Source organism: Rhinatrema bivittatum, chromosome 5, assembly GCF_901001135.1.
Source record: "Rhinatrema bivittatum chromosome 5, aRhiBiv1.1, whole genome shotgun sequence".
NCBI lineage: Eukaryota > Metazoa > Chordata > Amphibia > Gymnophiona > Rhinatrematidae > Rhinatrema > Rhinatrema bivittatum.
Window position 1 is genome coordinate 220,890,945 of NC_042619.1, and position 14,235 is coordinate 220,905,179.

At 39.6% G+C, this 14,235-nt stretch overlaps 1 protein-coding gene across 1 annotated transcript in view; it reads left to right on the plus strand.

The window, feature by feature from the left end:
• Positions 1-7,311, plus strand: part of SYAP1 (synapse associated protein 1) — a 72,335-nt gene extending 65,024 nt beyond the window's left edge. Inside the window, 1 exon segment of the mRNA XM_029603288.1 lies at positions 5,102-7,311. Coding sequence (XP_029459148.1) covers positions 5,102-5,229 — 128 coding nt within the window. The 3' untranslated portion in view covers positions 5,230-7,311.
• The last annotated feature ends 6,924 nt before the right edge of the window (positions 7,312-14,235 follow it).

The following is a 14,235-nucleotide window of genomic DNA, read 5'->3' on the forward strand; positions in this document are numbered from 1 at the left end:
AATGTATAGCAGTGAATGATGACATAGACTTAATTGGCATCTCAGAGACATGGTGGAAAGAGGATAACCAATGGGACAGTGCTATACCGGGGTACAAGTTATATCGCAATGACAGAGAGGAGCACCCGGGAGGTGTTGTGGCGCTTTATGTCCAGGATGGCATAGAGTCCAACAGGATAAACATCCTGCATGAGACTAAATGCAAAATTGAATCTTTATGGGTAGAAATCCCTTGTGTGTTGGGGAAGACTATAGTGATAGGAGTATACTACCGTCCACCTGGTCAAGATGGTGAGACGGACAGTGAAATGCTAAGAGAAATTAGGGAAGCTAACCAAATAGGTAGTTCAGTAATAATGGGAGACTTCAGTTACCCCAATATTGACTGGGTAAATGTATCATCGGGCACGCTAGAGAGATAACGTTCCTGGATGGAATAAATGATAGCTTTATGGAGCAATTGGTTCAGGAACAGACGAGAGAGGGAGCAATTTTAGATCTAATTCTCAGTGGAGCACAGGACTTGGTGAGAGAGGTAACGGTGGTGGGGCCGCTTGGCAATAGTGATCATAATATGATCAAATTTGAATTAATGACTGGAAGAGGAATAGTATGCAAATCCACGGCTCTCGTGCTAAACTTTCAAAAGGGAAACTTTGATAAAATGAGAAAAATTGTTTAAAAAAAACTGAAAGGAACAGCTACAAAAGTAAAAAAAATGTGCAAGAGGCATGGTCATTGTTAAAAAAAAAAAAAAAAAAAAAAAAAAAAATACCATTCTAGAAGCACAGTCCAGATGTATTCCACACATTAAGAAAGGTGGAAAGAAGGCAAAACGATTACCGGCATGGTTAAAATGGGGGGTGAAAGGCTATTTTATTTATTTATTTATTATTTATTTATGGTTTTTATATACCGATCTTCTTACATTATATGTAAATCAAATCGGTTTACAGAGAACAGTTGAATAAGCTTGCTTGTGAGCAATTACATATAACAAAGAACTTTTTTGAGTAACATATTGTATAACTTTTTGAGTAACATTTAAACATAAGAGCAAAAAATACATGGCTAAACATAAACATAAGAACAAAATATACATGGCACAACAAAGTCTTATATGTCTAAATCCAAGGGGGGAGAGAAGAATAGAGGGAGGGGGATGGAGGGGTTATATAGTTGGAGCGGAGAGGCTGTAATAAGAGTTCGTTGAAGCAGCTTTTTAGAAATCATGGAAATGCTTGGCTGAATAGCCAGGTTTTCAGTTTTTTCTTGAATGACTGGTGGCAAGTGTCTTGTCTGAGTTCTGGTGGTAGTGAATTCCAAAGTGAAGGACTTGCTGTGGAGAAAGCCCTATTTCTTAGTGGAGTTTTGGTTTGAGGGATGATAAGGGTGTCTTGGTAGGCTTTTCTGATTGGTCTTGTTGATTTAATGGTACGGAAGGTGCTATGTTGTTTAGGTATTTGTGAGTGAGGGTCAGGACTTTGTAGGAGACTCTGAATTTAATTGGAAGCCAGTGGAGATTGTAAAGAATGGGCGTGATGTGGTCTCTCTTGTTAGAGTTGGTCAGGACCCTAGCTGCAGAATTCTGTACCATCTGGAGAGGTTTGATGGTGGAGGCTGGTAATCCGATTAGCAGCGCGTTGCAGTAGTCAATTTTGGTCAGGATAATTGATTGCAGGACGAGGCGGAAGTCGTGAGCGTGAAGTAATGGTTTAAGCTTTTTCAGGACTTGTAGTTTGAAAAAGCATTCTTTGGTTGTGTTGTTTACAAATCTTTTTAGGTTCAGCTGATTGTCTAGCAGAACGCCTACGTCTCTTACGTAGGATGTATTTTTGAGGCTGTCTAGGATTGGTGTAAGTGTATTTTGATGAGCGGTGTCTTTTTGTTGTTGATCTGTTATAATGGGTGTGATCTCTCTTTGGATGAAGTTATCTTCCTGTGAGATGAAGAGGTATTCTGTTTTGTCCTTGTTGATGACTAGATTGAGTTCGGTGAGGAGAGTGCTAATTTTTTGAAAGCATTGTTCCCAGAACATTAGAGATAGTTGAAGGGATTTCCTTATAGGGATGAGGATTTGTATGTCATCCGCGTAAATCATGTGTTTGATTTTCAGTTTGGATAAAAGATCTTCATTTAAAAATTGGAAGAAGGATCCAACAGAAGAAAATAGGATAATGCATAAACGTTGGCAAGTTAAATGTAAGACATTGATAAGACAGGCTAAGAGAGAATTTGAAAAGAAGTTAGCCGTAGAGGTAAAAACTCACAGTAAAAACTTTTTTAAATATATCCGAAGCAGAAAGCCTGTGAGGGAGTCAGTTGGACCGTTAGATGATCGAGGGGTTAAAGGGGCACTTAGAGAAGATAAGGCCATCGGGGAAAGATTAAATGATTTCTTTGCTTCGGTGTTTACTGAAGAGGATGTTGGTGAGGTACCCGTACTGGAGAAAGTTTTCATGGGTAATGATTCAGATGGACTGAATCAAATCATGGTGAACCTAGAAGATGTGGTAGACCTGATTGACAAACTGAAGAGTAGTAAATCACCTGGACCGGATGGTATATACCCCAGAGTTCTGAAGGAACTAAAAAATGAAATTTCAGACCTATTAGTAAAAATTTGTAACCTATCATTAAAATCATCCATTGTACCTGAAGACTGGAGGATAGCAAATGTAACCCCAATATTTAAAAAGGGCTCCAGGGGCGATCCGGGAAACTACAGACCGGTTAGCCTGACTTCAGTGCCAGGAAAAATAGTGGAAAGTGTTCTAAACATCAAAATCACAGAACATATAGAAAGACATGGTTTAATGGAACAAAGTCAGCATGGCTTTACCCAAGGCAAGTCTTGCCTCACAAATTTGCTTCACTTTTTTGAAGGAGTTAATAAACATGTGGATAAAGGTGAACCGGAAGATATAGTATACTTGGATTTTCAGAAGGCGTTTGACAAAGTTCCTCATGAGAGGCTTCTAGGAAAAGTAAAAAGTCATGGGATAGGTGGCGATGTCCTTTCGTGGATTACAAACTGGCTAAAAGACAGGAAACAGAGTAGGATTAAATGGACAATTTTCTCAGTGGAAAAGAGTGGGCAGTGGAGTGCCTCAGGGATCTGTTTTGGGACCCTTACTTTTCAATATATTTATAAATGATCTGGAAAGAAATACGACGAGTGAGAATCAAATTTGCAGATGATACAAAATTGTTCAGAGTAGTTAAATCACAAGCAGATTGTGATAAATTGCAGGAAGACCTTGTGAGACTGGAAAATTGGGCATCCAAATGGTAGATGAAATTTAATGTGGATAAGTGCAAGGTGATGCATATCGGGAAAAATAACCCATGCTATAGTTACACAATGTTAGGTTCCATATTAGGTGCTACAATCCAAGAAAGAGATCTAGGCGTCATAGTGGATAACACATTGAAATCGTCGGTTCAGTGTGCTGCGGCACTCAAAAAAGCAAACAATGTTGGGAATTATTAGAAAGGGAATGGTGAATAAAACGGAAAATGTCATCATGCCTCTGTATCGCTCCATGGTGAGACTGCACCTTGAATACTATGCTCAATTCTGGTTGCCTCATCTCAAAAAAGATATAATTGTGATGGAGAAGGTACAGAAAAGGGCTACCAAAATAAGGGGAATGGAACAGCTCCCCTATGAGGAAAGACTTAAAGAGGTTAGGACTTTTCAGCTTGGAGAAGAGACGGCTGAGGGGGGATATGATAGAGGTATTTAAAATCATGAGGTCTAGAACGGGTAGATGTGAATCGGTTTTTTATTCTTTCGGATAATAGAAGGACTAGAGGGCATTCCATGAAGTTAGCATGGGGCACATTTAAAACTAATCGGAGAAAGTTCTTTTTTACTCAACGCACAATTAAACCCTGGAATTTGTTGCCAGAGGATGTGGTTAGTGCAGTTAGTATAGCTGTGTTTAAAAAAGGATTGGATAAGTTCTTGGAGGAGAAGTCCATTCCCTGCTATTAATTAAGTTGACTTAGAAAATAGCCACTGCTATTATTGCAACAGTAACATGGAATAGACTTAGTTTTTGGGTACTTGCCAGGTTCTTGTGGCCTGGATTGGCCACTGTTGGAAACAGGATGCTGGGCTTGATGGACCCTTGGTCTGATCCAGTTTGGCATTTTCTTATGTTCCACTCCCTTAAACCTCTAGAGGTCCTACATTTAAATACTAAGGGAACTTGAAAAACACCTCCCATGTGATGACTTGTACAAATGCCTCTGATCTCCTTTATACTATCTCAGTCAATAAGCTGACTGAGCCTTTGCAGTATGACCTACAGAGCAAAATATGAGCTTGTGATGCTATAAACACTGTTCTAGTCAGCTGCTTTATAGGAAATAAATAACCTTGGATGTCTTTTTTTACCAAGTGTTAACTGCAGAACTTCGAAGATTGCCATAATTTGGTGGTTCTCAAACTGGGCGGCAGAGGATGGATTGTGCTGGGGCTTGGGGCACAAAATGTTTGGTTTGACAAAACGTTAGTTGCATTACATTTTAAAATGAATTTTAAGTTTTGGGGTGGGGGGTGGAGGGAAGCTAAAAGTATCACTGTATAGAAAGCAGAGTATGAGCTAAAGAAAACCTTTTCTTTTACACGTTTGTGAACACATATCTTGATGATGATAGCTGTTTTCACTGCTGTGCTGTTAGTGTTATATGTGCACATAGTTTGGGGATGATACCGGTTAGGAAAGCTTGCACACTCCTTGGAAGAAAGTATTAAAAATAATCCTGTCGGGCAGGAGGAAACGGCACAGTCCAAGGTTTTTATTATATTTGTACACCACCTTTATTTATTAATGAAAAGCAGTTTATTAAGTGAAATAAACTAAACTACATTTACAGAAAGAAAAATAAACATGTTACAGATACACCAAAGGCAGGATTTGAAGATTGTGCAACTGCTGCCACCAGCATATTTCTAATGAGTGCTTTAGTTTAGTTTGTTTTAATATAACATCAGTTATTTTAAACTGTTTCCTCTTAGCAGTAAAATTAAATTGAAATGTTATGTTACAAAAGCAATATATAATTGTAGAGAATTTGGCTATTATTCCAGAAGAATCTGCAGATTGGGAAAAGGAACTACAGCAAGAGCTTCAAGACTATGAGGTAGTTACAGAATCGGACAGAAGAGATGATAACTGGGATAAAGAAATTGAAGATATGCTTCAAGAAAATGATTAAACCATCTCCTGCAACACGCGTACCCCAGAAACCATCTCCTCCTTCACTCCACGCCCCACCATAGGAGGTACTTGGGGCGGAGGGAACATATCAAAAGTTTGTGGGATCCAGGTGGCACGGCTTCTGCCTGCATGAGCCGGAAGTAAGTCTGATCATGCCTGAGAAAACTACACATGCTGATTTATGCAATTGCCTTTTGAACCTACGCCAATTTTACCTGAATAGATGTTAATTTCACAACTGTGCTTTAAGGGAAAAAAATATTTTTATGATGTAGACAGATTATAGCACAAGTGTAGCATAACCAGACACAAAATCTGGAAATATACTGTTCAGGCAGTGGTGTTAAAACTTTGTACATAATTTTTTTTTCTTGTACCAAGATATAGGGACTATGTGATTTTTAGTTCACTTTATTTTTTTTGGTGGAGGGAGAAGGTGGTTAAATATTGCTATTGCTCAGGTTCATGAATTTTCTTTCAGTTTGCATTCCATACATACATGAATACTAGACATCACCAGCATCTGCTATTTACAGTTTTTGTTAAATAAAAATTGTGCCAAAGAATTTTCTCCAGTTAGATTTTCCTGGTACCACAATTTGTTTTGGGGTTTTTTTTATTTGATTGTATTGAAAGCCAAAATACCCTGACATGCATTGTTAATTAGGGGGATTCTGCATAAATTTGACAAGACTTTTTTTCACTACTAAAAACTGGCACAGGTTTCTCTCTCATTTAAAATATACTCTACATTTAAGTAACATGTTACAATACAAGCTAGGCAGTGCCTCACACTGCCCCGTGCACCAGTTCACTTTCCTTTTGAGTTCTCTGCGCAATGTATGAAGGTCTGCATGACTGGCAATGCACTGAGGTCATTTAAACAATATAAAAATCTGCAGCTTATCTTCTGTCTAGGTTAAAGCATTTGAAAGCTCATTTGCTTGGACAGTTTAAATCCTAAATGAAATAGTATATGTGGAGGAGGAACCTCCATAGTAACTTGCAGTAGCTGAATATCCAGAGCAAAAACATTCCAATGTAGCCAGGAATTTCCAGTACCTGTTAAAAGTATTGCAAACAGGCACTTTCCCCAATATTAACTCTGGTCATGGACATATATTCAGAAGAACTTTCTTAATCTTTATATTTTCTTTTTCTGTTAAAACACATACATGTATCGCCTGCCCTGCTAACTGTGCTCTGTTCTTTCTGCTTGTCCTTTGGCTAAAGTTCAAATCTGATACTTGTGACAACAGTCTGATGTGCAAATAGCAAATATTGCCTTTACAAAATTAAGACTAAAAATGGAAAGCAAGCCTCAAGAGCAGAAACAGTGTAAGGGGGAATAATGTTTTGTTGTAATATAGAAAGATATATTCAGAAAGTGTAAAATGGATAATGAAAATGTTCTCTTTGAAAGTTCTTCTGGAAGCAGATGAGTAAATGTCTTCACTAGGCCCTTAGGTAGTGTAATTTCCAGCCACACTCTTTGGTAAGCATGGAACTGTCACCCTGTACACTTAACTGGGCTTTTCTTTCTTTTTTTTTTTTTTTTTTTTAAGTACCCTGTTTACACACATACATTTAAAGTAAAAAACCTGCCTGCTTAATAGGTAACATCTGATCTTTTCTGGTGCATAAAATGTCTTGTAATTGTAAAACTTGACACTAATCAATATTAGGCTTCCATTGTAAGAGGTCATAAGGAAATAATATTAACTACTTTTGTACATAGTTCAGTCTTTGACTAGAGGGCATGTTATCTTTTCTTTGGAAGTAAGGCATCTCTATTTAGAGTAAAGCAATATCTGATTTTTAAAAGCTACACCAGTGAAATGTACTTACGACTATAATTTTTTGATTAGCCACAATATTCAGTTTTAATAACTGAATTTTGCTATTTGGATGTAGGATTTTTAATTTTGTAAATTTTAATACTGACAGATTCTGTTAAATGAGGTTGTGTAAAGGATAGATTATAACCAGCCTGGAAGAGTCTCTTTATACAAATGTATATGTTTTTGTTCTGTAAAGGTTATCTAGAATGTAATTTACTGAAATAAATTATATAACTTAATCCATGTGGTAAGATTGGTCATTTGTAGCTCATTAATATTAATTTGGTATCATGCAGCTTTATTTTTTTAGTTCACAATATAGATTGGAAATGAGAGGACTGCTTTTGGCATAGAGCTATACTTAAGAGACAAGACCATCATGCGGCTCTCCTCCATATTTCCCAGTTCTCATTTTTAATCAAACTGGTAGGGCAGACTGGGTACCTAAACCAGTCCACTTCATTGCTGCTCCTTCCATAACTGTTCTTAAACATTATAGGTCTTGTCTAGAATTCAATACATTGTTTATTGTATAGAGATTTATTTTTGCCTGAATGTTTCTAATTATATTGTTCCTGGGCTTTCTTCTCTTTCTCCCAGCTGGCTCTCTGAAATCTTTCCTCAATGTATCATCACATTCTTCTTGTTCTTCTGGACCTCCAGGTCAATCAAAATTAACCTTCTTTGGGCTACAGCACCATGAGTCTTCATTTGCAGCTACAGGGGGGCAGGTGTGCAGGGGTTCCCCTGTTTCAGTGTTTCCTAACCCTCTCCTGAAGGGCATACCTATCCTTCAGGATTGCTACAATGAATATGCATATGAGAGGTTTGCATATACATTGGGTCTCCAACTTCATGCATATTCATTGGGGCAGTCCTGAAAACTCAACCAGATGATTTTTGCCTCCAGCAGGGGGTTGGGAATACTGTCCTATTCTATATCCACCCTCCCAACTTACTTTAGAACCTAACTTCCATCTCTTCTACTGTTCTCAAGTTCAGAGTAAAGTTTAACTTGAACCTCTAACCACTGAATTTAAAAAAAATAAATAAATAAATGTGGAGGCTCTGGCCCAGCATCTGGTCCCCAAGCCAGAGGGACTCTGCCCTGGGCCTAGAGAACCATTCATTGATGCGGGAGTTGAGCTTTGACCCTGCATATGGCCGTGTGCAGCAGTCAGTGGTCCAGCCCCCACTTCTTAACTTTTATCTTGTTTTTAATCTGTCTTCTCTTACTCCTCCATGTCCCCCTCACATAAAAACACAAAATATGATGGTTGATAAGAACCATACCTATCCAGCCTGCCCGGCTTCATTCTTGATGCAATACCAGTAAGCTAGTGTTTCTCAGCCAGTGTGCTACAGAAAAATCACCACTGCCTGATCGGGTACAGATCACCACACCTGCTCTGCTGTCAGCACCTTACAGCAACCCGAGACATTAGCAGCAGCTTCCAAACGTGCTGGAGCTCCTTCCCTACTGCACAAGCCCTGGAATGGGGGAATATACGGGCACTGCGCAAGGCATGGTTCCATACTGTCCTTCCATCATCTTTCTTATCAAGTATGAGTGAGATGGCAACCAGAACTGAATACAGTACTCAAGTTGTGGACACACCATAAATTAATTTATTATTATTATTTGGATTTATTACCTGCCTTTTTTAATAAGACATTCACCTGAGACGGGTTACAATTTATTAGAATGGCAGCATCGAATTGGAGATCAATAGCTTAACAGTATTGGTCAGTGGAAAGTGCACAGTAAAGACTAAACTTGGACTAAGTTTGACTAAAAATAACATTGTAGCAAACAGGTTATAACAGCATGTTCAAGGCACTCAGAATGGTGCCAGGCAGTTTATGGTCGTCAAGTTTATGGTCATCTAGTTAATACAGGTTACAGCTGCCTTCTAGCATGTAATCAAGTCATGGGTTTCACATTAAAGGCCTAGCAGAAGAGCCAGGCCTTTACTTGCTTCCTGAAGTGGAGCTCTTCTGGGAGTAGGTTCCAAAGGGCTCGCATTGGTCCTTGGGAATTCATAAAGTATCACTGGGGATATCCTAGCATTTCCAGCAACTTGTAAGCTGTGCTATATTTCCTGTATGAGGATGGTCTGTAATTCTGAGTATTTGAGATGTAATATTGCTGAACCTGTTGCTAGTATTCCTAATATATGTAAAAGCTAATTAGGACTGACTGTGAGTACAGTGAACTTGCTGTTAACCTGGTGGTAATGAATTTAATGAAGGTAAAGAGAGCCTGTTTTATATATAAACTCTGCACTGAAGGCGAAGAGACCTGTGTTTCCTATGCTGTGGCAAGCAACCTGACATGTTCTTTATGAATGTTGTATCTTGTTCAGGGATGTTTAGTATTGAGCATGTAATGAATGTGTTCGCAAGGCAAGTATTGAGTTCTGCTAAAGACTATTCTCTATCATTTCCTATTGGGGTAAATATCTGTATGTCATCCACATAACAAAAACACATTAGCCCAGAATCCCTAATTAGCTTTGCTAATAGAAATGGTGAAGAGGGGGCGCTAGCACCGCGGAGCAAGATGGATGCCTGATCCTGGGCTCTAGAACCCCCGAGCCGTTAAACAAGCACTTCCTAGTAAAAAAGGGACTGTGTCTTCCAATAACTATTTTCTACTAGTAGCTGAACCTTTAAAGATAGCTCAGAAGAAAAAAGGACTGGATTTCAAACAAAACTCATATACAAAAAATGTAAGTGCTGAAGAGGGGCCTAGCGAAGACTGAGAACACACACGCCCGCTTTCGCCGGAGGAGGAGGCTGCTACCCCCTTAGGTGATTTCGGGGTGAACACTTCGGACCTGCCATCCAGAGAGGAGTTCAGACAATGGTTTGGTGAGTTCTGTAAGGACATGAAATAAATAAAAAGGAGCTCCTGACCATGATGGTGGACATGCGGGAAGAAATGGTGGAAATCGGGAGACAGGTAGCGACTGTGATATGCGCATTGACGCACAAACTACCAAAATAGACTCTCTCCAATCTCAATGCATCCACCTAACAAACACGAATGCAGAGATTCAAGCTAAGCTTGAAGATTTAGAAAACAGGAGTCGGAGAAATAATTTACGCTTTTGCAGGATATCTGAGGTGGAAGAATATTCCGACTGAAGTGAGGCAATCAAAACCTTTTGTGCCTTCCTTCTTGGAAACCAGCTAGGCCCGGATAGCGAAGAGGGAGAGAGTGTGCTCAAGATAGAAAGGTCTCACAGATCTTTGGGCCCGAAACTAGGCAACAAGCCTTGGGACATCATTGCATGCTTCTATCGCTACACAATCAAAGACGAGGTGCTTCAAGCAGCCAAGAAGCAACAAATATAGTCCTGGAACTCTCATTCCATTTCTTTTTTTTTGCTGACATATCTTCCCTGACCCTTTGGAAAAGGCTGGAATTTAAAGAAATCACTACATTGCTACGTAGTGAAGGGATTCGTTACTGGTGGCTGTTCGCTTTTGGGATTGCCATAATGATTCATGGTTCCACCTACAGAGTGGAGATGGTGGAGGAAGCGGCCGCCATGTTGAAAGAAGCATGCCATGTGGTTAAAATATCTGCAGCAGCCAAGACTCTCCCACAGAACTCGGGTGGGGATTCACCAAGGTGGCAGCGAGTGACCAAGGGTGGACGGAGGCTGCATCGCCACTCTGGGGATTTCGCCCAGGCCAAGGCTGCTGACAAAGGATGAACTGTTGGTGAGGATAGAGAGGACTTTCTTAGTACTTGGAGAACATAGACTCTTTGCCTGCAGGGGAGTCTATACATTTACTAAACATTTGGGGGTGATACAGTTGGTATTGCATCATGGTTCCTGTTTTATGAATGATGTGTTATATAAGAGAGAGAGAGAGAATCAAGCAAGTTTATTGAAATACTTAATAGATCCGGCTCGGGGTGCTCTGCTAGTGCATCCGCCTTCATCTGCAATAGCAGATCTGCTATGACTCAATGGCAGCAACGGAGGGATAAGGGGGGGGGGGGGAATTTGACTACAGTTTTGTAATTTCTATTGTTCACATGTTAACTGTGATAGGTCAGAATATCTTCGTTATTTCTTCACCTGGAGTAATTCTAAAGCAGCAATTATTATGGTCAGAGGTGATCACACAAGTAAGCTATTTGCAATACTAGACAAGGAGGCTACGAGTTAGGGGGAACACAGCATATAACATCTTCTTAACAAAATGAGATGACATCCATTAAAATATGGTCTATTAATGTTAAAGGCCTGAATTTTCCCCATAAACGACAATTATTTAGGGTAGAAGACCAGAGCACTGGAGCAACCATCATATTTTTACAAGAAACTCATTTAAAGAGGAGATACGAACATTTGATGAAGTGGCAGCTATACCCCTGCCAATTTTTTGCGGCAGCATCTAAAACGGCTAAATATATTTGGGTAAGCATTCTGCTGCTTAAAGATTTCCAATGCCATGTTCGAAAGGTGCGGGAAGACCCAGGGGTATGATTTTTATTATTACAATTGGAAATAAAAAAGGAGATATTCCTTTTTTAATATATATTTATTCCTTTTTTAATATTTATTTATTTAACGCTTTTCTATACCGACCTTCATGAATAGATTCATGTCAGATCGGTTTACATGGAACAAGGGGTCTAAACTTAATCAACCATTTAACAAGAGGCAAAGTTACATAGAACAGGGAGATAGAACTTGGGGACTAGGGTAGCTGGAGACAAAGGACAGCAGAACTGAAGAGAAACATAACGTCGAAACTAGGCGGGGCGTCTAGTCAGGTAAGCGGAGTCTGATTAGGTAGTATATTGACGGTTTGGAAAGTTAAGGGAAGGCTTGAAGGAAAAGCCAAGTTTTTTTCGAAAGGTTAGAGGGCAGGGTTCCAGTCTGAGGTCTGTAGGCATGTTATTCCAAATGACAGGACCTGCTGTGGAGAATGCTCGTTCTTTGGTAGTTGATAGATGCGTGGCTTTAGTAGGGCGGACTTGCAGAGTTCCTTTATATGCTTCTCTGATGGGTCTTGAGGATGATTATAGTTTGTGTGGGAGCTGAAGGTCTAGTTGAAGCTAATTGTGGATGGATTTGTGGATTGTGGTGAGGGACTTGTGCAAGATTCTGTATTTTATTGGCAGCCAATGCAGGTTCTGGAAGATGGGAGTGATGTGTGTTCCCCAGTTGGTGTTGGTTAAGAGCATCTGTAGAGGTTTGGTGGAGGAGATGGGGAGCCCAAGGAGCAGGGCATTGCAGTAGTCAGTCTTGGAGAAGAGCATGGCTTGGAGGAAGTCCTAAAATCCTGGAAATGGAGGAGGGGTTTGAGCCTTTTTAGAACTTGCAGTTTATCAAAACAGTCCTTAGTTGTGTTGGGTTTTTTTATTATTATTATTATTATTTATTTATGAAATTTTAAACAAAGACAGTATCTTCCGCTTGTCTAATAATTAGGTACAGGTAAATTATCATATAATAGGGAAAATAAAAGGTTGTAGTCAATACAGCATAAACAATATATAAAGAGTAACTCGTTTAACCATATTTCCCATAAACAAAGGAAACTTCCCTGTTATAAAGCAATAAAGATCCGAGATAGGTGGTGATTGAGCAAAATTAGGTAATAATTATGTGGAAAACAGGTGGTGCCTATTTATACATTGCTGAGACTAGGATTCAGTAAAGGTAATCTGGCATCAAGAAATTTCCTTAACTCACTAGGTTCTAGAAACACAAACCTCTCTTGCTGAAACTTTACAACACATTTACTAGGATAATAACTACTGAGTGGATCTTGTTATATCAGGAAAGGTCCAAGTTTTTTGACCCAAATACAATTTTTCTTTATACTTCAAAGACAACTTGAGAATCCTATCCCTCTGGTCTTCATTTCTAAATTTTACACATAATGTACCTCGAGATTCAACTTGTTCAGACATAGATTGTTCAAGGAAGGCAGTGATATTATTCATTTCATTTTGTTGTTGAACATTTTGTTGAGTATTTTCATTTCTTTTTCCCAATGATATAAAGAATATTTTATCAATAACTGGTAGCTCACCCACAGTTAACATTAAATTCTCAATCATGAATTTCTTATATTGCTTATATGGAGATATAAGCTTCATGTTAGGAAAATTAAGAATTCTCAAGTTGTTATATCTTAAATGGTTCTCTAAAAATTCTATTTTCTTGTTATTTGCCATTTCTCCCTGAATCGCCCTGTCTGAACTTTTTCAATTCGATTGAACCGATTCTCAAATTCTAATGTTTTCTCAACTTGTTGTGATATTACTGGTTCAATTTTTAACATACGATTTTGTGTATCTACAACTGTTGTATTTAAAGTCATTATTACTGCTTTCAAGTCAATCAAGGTGGACCAAATGTTTTCCAGCGTAATAGGCTGTGACTGTGACACAAATGAGTTAGAAGGACTCACTGTTCCTTGAGGACCGGGTTTTTCTCTCCCGATGGGAACCACAGCCCTCTCCTCATGCCGTGTTGGTGTTGAGGTTAGGGGGACCCCGAACTTCCCATCGGTATTCCCCCTAATTTTTGGTCTTGCTCCTTCCATCTCCGGGTTCCCTCCGATAGAAACACCTTCCCCTGGCTGTTTTAGTCGGCTGTCGATGCTCAGAACCGGAGATTGTTTAAGACCTAGTGGCAGAGGAATCTCAGGCTCTCCGGGGCTCAAAGAGATGTTAAAATCCAATGGTGCTTGTGCCTGCTCCGCATTCGCACCTACGCCTGGGAGCACACCGGAGGTTATAAGCACCAACACGTGGAAAAAAGTTCCCAATTGAAACTTGAGGTAGAGCCGGAGTTGTTGAAGTCGAAGGTTCTCCTCTTACTCTGCCCTTCCTCTTGGTGTGCGGCATACTTTAAAGTAATTAGGTTAATGAGATACTTGTTCCATGATAAATAACTATCTTAGGATCTTTGGCAGCCACAGGTTCCGAGACTTCCTCCGTCTCAACTCCGTCCAAATCCGGAATAAGCCGCGCGCCGCAGTAGCGCCGATTATATGGGCAGGGCCCTTCCCAATGACGTCAAGGGAACCCAGGGACCGGAGTAAAGCTGTCGACTCTGGCTCACCAGGAAAAAGTCTCAAGTCCTCCTGTAACTGCGGTTAGTTGTGGTGTTAATGGATTTCTT